At 52.9% G+C, this 5,040-nt stretch overlaps 1 protein-coding gene across 1 annotated transcript in view; it reads right to left on the bottom strand.

The window, feature by feature from the left end:
* POMT1 (protein O-mannosyltransferase 1) overlaps positions 1-4,790 on the bottom strand; it is a 14,850-nt gene extending 10,060 nt beyond the window's left edge. Inside the window, exons 1-6 of the mRNA XM_019510705.1 lie at positions 4,697-4,790; positions 3,715-3,861; positions 2,959-3,070; positions 2,061-2,126; positions 1,321-1,414; positions 413-568 (exon numbers count right to left, since the gene is read on the bottom strand). Coding sequence (XP_019366250.1) covers positions 413-568; positions 1,321-1,414; positions 2,061-2,126; positions 2,959-3,070; positions 3,715-3,861; positions 4,697-4,766 — 645 coding nt within the window. The 5' untranslated portion in view covers positions 4,767-4,790. The remainder of the gene's footprint in view (positions 1-412; positions 569-1,320; positions 1,415-2,060; positions 2,127-2,958; positions 3,071-3,714; positions 3,862-4,696) is intronic.
* Positions 4,791-5,040: the final 250 nt, after the last annotated feature.

Raw genomic sequence — 5,040 nt, 5'->3', positions numbered from 1 at the left:
TCAACTCCTAGCTTTAACAGGCGGCAGCAACATGCACCGTGTTAGCTGTCCTGGCAGCTGGCTGGGATCATGCTGCAACTGGTCCCACAGCCAAGCCTGCAGGAGCATGGGGAGCAAGGAGCATTTCCCGTGCCACCACTGATGCTGCACTGCACCAACAGATGAACTCGGAGAATGAGCACATGGGGTAAGAAGGGATGGGTTCAGCTTATTATGGCTGGTAAGAAATGTCTGGTACGGGGAATGGGGTAGGGCTTTTGCCATTCCTCCCCCTCCCTCAGCACTTCAGGCTGGAGCAATGGTACGGCACCAGCAAAAAAGGAACCAATACTTTGCAGCATTAACACAGAGCTGTCTCACAACAGTCAGTGCACGACCCGCTCTCCACCTCCTCAGTCCCTGCTCTGCCTACCTCCAAGCTGGCTTGGAAAGCGCTGGTCATGATCTGGTCATGAGGCCCCGAGCGGTAGAGCAAAGTCAGGTGAATGTAGAAGAAAGACAGATACATAGCTACTGGGATAACCACCAAGGCTAGACCCCTCGCCAGCAAATGACACAGCACAGAGACCTGGCAGGATAGAAATAACTTGTTGCTACATCTCCCTGGCTCTTGGCAGCCTCCCCACCACAGGTAACAGGGCTCCTATTCCACACCCTTCCGCTCAGGTCTTGACTGAATCTACAAGTGCTCACTCACAACACTTCAAAAAGCTCTTATTAGACAGGTGGGTGCTATTCCCATTTTACAGATGGCAAAACTGAGGCAGAGAGATGAAGCATCTTGCCTGTGGCCAGAGAGATAAGCAGTAGCAGAGCTGGGGAAAAGCAGCCTGATTTTCAAGTCCTAGCTCTGACCTCTACACGCACCACTTACTCGCCTTTGCTTATCCTCAGCTACTCAGATGAAGCCTTGACCCTGCAGACACTTTAATAACTGTTACTGCAAGACCAACACGTGGCACTTGGGATGCATCTGAAATCGCACTGGCTTCTGACATGCAGATACTATCAAAGATGAGGGGAAGGCGTGAAAGCCACGAGCCCCTTCAGCAATACAGCGAAGCACCGAAGGTTGCACAGAGACGGATTTTAATCTCAGACTCGGCCCTCATGTCGGATAACTAGAAAACAGTCTTTGTAAGCAGGAGGTTGGCAAGATACTACAGAAGGCTTCTGCATAAAACACAGCCAGGATTTGCTAAATGTTTGAGGCATTAATAGCTCATGGTTTGGAAGCCTCCGAGATTGCCCCTCCTACTCTGGGGGCATGTTGTGAACAGGCACATACACGCTACACATCCAGCACACCATGCTACCTACTTTTGACAAAGCCTGGTCTCCTATCAAGTGCCAGAAGTGGATTCCAGCGATGACCAAGAGCAGCATGTAGGTGAAAAGTCCCATGTATTTTACCCTGAAAACACAGCAGACAAAAGTAATCATGCTGGGCTGAACCACCAGCCCACAGACTGTCTTTAAGGCCAGGTGGAGACGTTCAAGCTCTCTCTCAAACAAGGCGTCCCCAGGCGAGTTCAGCGTGCTGCCACTAACATGCCCGAGCTTTGCTCTCTGAAACAGCTGCCAGTTAACAGTGACAAGAGGCAGAAAGTGTGCTGGGGAGCACATGGCAGGCAAGCATGGAAGGGGGCCTGTAAACTCAGATGTGCCCACGTTTGGGAGACAGCATTGAAAAGCCAGGCCCCACTTTGCATGGTGGACCCCACCCTGGTGGGTGCTCGCGCAGCCTCTTGTTCTTTTCAGGAGAATCTCCACGTGTCTGGCACTGCTTGCTACAGACTGATGCTTGCCACTGGGAACCCCTGGCAGTCTGCAGGAGAACCCTGAAAACCTTGCTGCAGCCAGACGTGCTGTAGCCAGCTACAGCCACAGGAAGGGGCCTTGGAAAGCAGAACCCCCCACGCCACAGTGAAGCTGAGGCCGGGATGACCTTAGTGCAGGGAGGCTGGACCCGATGATCTTGCAAGGTCCCTTTCAGCTCCTTACAATCTATGAATCTATGACAAGTGTGAAAGTAGGCTGGCAGCCTAAGAAGGACTTACCCAACAGCACAGGAGCAGGCAACTCCAGTCAGCAGAAGCCAAAACCACCAGGTTGCAGAGAAGGGGCTTGGAGAGAGGACAAAGGAAGAGAACACGGTAGGCTACAGGCGCCTGGCTAGGATGCCATCCTGCCTCTGCCAGTGTGGGATCTTTAACTTCGGGGCATGTCCGTGACTGGCTGCTCACTAGTCCACCTGCTGGCAGCTCACACAGGCCAGTGACTGCTACCCTGGATTTACAGCAGGGATGTCTCACACATCTCCCAACTGTGGGAAACTATTTTGAGCAGCAAGGTCTTGCTACTGCAATAAAGTACTGCTGGGGCCGCAGGCTGGGCTATGCTTAGAGGCTCTTTTACTTTAATTGGTGTTCTGCAGAGAACATGCAGAGCCAAGGCAGAGGAGACAAACGGGGACCAGGGACAAGTGACTGTAACTAGGTTATTTTTTATTCCTGGGCACAGAGGGGATGCAAGAGAGAGAAATTCAGTGATTTTTTCCCCCCCTAATTACAGGAAAGCTCTGACACCCAACCCCATTCAGTAACACTGCTTGGGAAAGTAAATCTTCCAAACACCCTTTCAGAGGCCCAGAACATCACGTTGTACAAAGGAGAAAACACTAAAGAGAGGCTAGGTGACTTGACCAAGGCCCAACAGCAGCAGTGGCACAGCAATGGTCAAATAACAAGGATTCTTAGCTGTGCTTTGTGCCAGCCTCGTAGGACCTGCAATATCTTCTGCACCAGAGACAATAATCGATGCCAAAAAGCCTTTGACCTATTTGCTCAGATGGTAACTAGAAACATCCCTCAAGCCCAAGACAGCACAGACACCTGGCACGTACAAGCTGAACGGCTTGGGATGATTAGCCATTTCAGGGGTGCAAATGCTCCATACCTGCGTTTCTGTGAATTGCAGAACTTCAGGTAGGACAAAACTGCCAGCAGGATAAAAAATATCAATATGGATTCCAAGAGCATCAGCCTGGACTGAGTGATCAGGGAGTTTTCTAACAGAAAGGGGACAAACACGCACCAAATTAGCAGTAATTATTTGTAGGGAAACATAGGATCAGGCAGCAGTCAAGGCAGTAACATCATCACCCTGTGTCAGGATGACTGACTGGCCCCTCTGAAGGCAACAGGCCTGGGCCGGCTAACTTGTTCTCCATTAGCCCTGTCCCCTACATTTGGAGGAGGTTGCCCTTAAAAAGGCACCCAGAGGTGCTCCTATGAAGGTGGTGGTAACAGGCTTGACAAACTAGGAACAGCCCACAGGCTGGGGTCTGCTACAAGGCCTAAAGCCTGGGAGTGGGGGGGCAAGGCAGCAAGGGCTGCCCTGCAGAGAGGGGCACTGAGGGCCAGGCTCCAAAGCTGCTAGCAGATATTTCCTCTGGCAGCAGGCTTCAGCAGAGCTGCTCGGGTTAAGTGCGGAGAGTGAGCAAGATGAGGGGGACACAGTGTCCTCAAGCAAGGCAGGAAGCAGTGAGCGACGAGACACAACCAGCACCAGCTGCTTCATGCAGGGTCTCCGCTCTGCCACGGCAAACACCTCCCTGGCTCTTGCTTCACACGTTCAAGGAGTCACTGGGCAAACATTCACTAGGGAAAGCCCTGGACAGACAGCAGGGGGGAAGGAAGGGGGAATCCTTACCCAAGAGGATCAGCAGACCAGCTCCCAGCGCGGCGCAGTGGGAGAAGTGCAGTTCCACCAGGATTTGGTATGCTAAAGGGATGCACAGGGCACCGGCCACGGCTGGCAGCAGTCGGAGGGACCAAACGGGCACATTCATGGTATATTCTGGAACAGAAACCAGCAGCAGAACGTGAGTGCAGGAAACACCTGCTTGCTACAGAGATGCTGGCAGAGTTGGAGTAGGTTTTAGACAGCGCCCTGCAGACCACAGGCATCCCTGTCTGGTTGGCTATAAATGAACGGGTCAAGAAACTTGAAGGGCAGTGACTGCAGTGTGACCCTCCACGGGGGGATGTGAGAATCTGTCTGAAATACCGTAATCCTCCTTAGCACCCAGGGGACGCCTTGCATCAGCAGACCTCGTACCGCCTCCCGAAGGGGCCAGAATCATCGCGACTGCCTGTAAGGTTTTTTGGAAAGAGCTGGTACCCGTCACTCTAAAAGCTGTGGATACTCTGCCCCTGCCAACATCTCACTAGAGGCAACTAGAGTAACGTCCCACAGCACCCACGGGAGGTCTCGATTTTCTGCCTGCAGGGGGCTGGACCCGACGATCTTCCAAGGTGTCTGCCAGCCCCTGACAGTCTACAATTCCAACCAAATATTATAAGCTTCTTGTCTGATCTGTGCTACCCTTTATAATGATTCCCCTCTGCACTATGGGATCTCAATCATCAAGGCTAGACAATCACCTTGCTGGGGTCATTTGACCCCAGTACTCTTTCCTGCCATGGCAGGGGGTCGGACTTGATCTGCTCAGGTCCCTTCTGACCCTGCTAACTATGAAACTATCTGCTAAAGAGCCTCTGGTTTTTGCTGCGTCTTTGAATTCAGATGTCCAAGCACCCACCCGCCCTCTGCTTCCAAAAGTCAGCACAACTTCACATGACGCTGCTGTGGTCTGTCAGAAGACGGAGGCAAAGTTCAAACCAGCTCTTACCAGCCCCGATTCTGTTCCACAGGAAGTTCCCATCAAAGCCTCCCAGGTAACCTGAAACAGAAGCAGTCATTCAGGACTCGCAGGGACAGGTGACAAAACAGTCCTGGGAAACTCGAGTCCAAAGACTGATTCGAGCAGACTGGCTGTAGAGGTTTTCCTAGCAAGGCCCACCCCAGGGAAGCTGGGGAGCTTGGGGACCTGCCAAAAGCCCCACGGAGAAGGTCCCCGACGCTCTGCTCGCTCTGGACATCGCGTAGCATGGACCTGCCTCAGCCTGCAAGTCCCACTGCTGCGGCCGCCCAGCTCCTCCTGCTACCAGCCCGGCGCAGACCTGGCGCACGGGC

The sequence above is a fragment of the Gavialis gangeticus genome, unplaced genomic scaffold, assembly GCF_001723915.1.
Source record: "Gavialis gangeticus isolate Ggan-Ray unplaced genomic scaffold, GavGan_comp1, whole genome shotgun sequence".
NCBI lineage: Eukaryota > Metazoa > Chordata > Crocodylia > Gavialidae > Gavialis > Gavialis gangeticus.
Note: the sequence above shows the minus strand (reverse complement) of the source record. Positions and strands in the feature narration are given on the sequence as shown.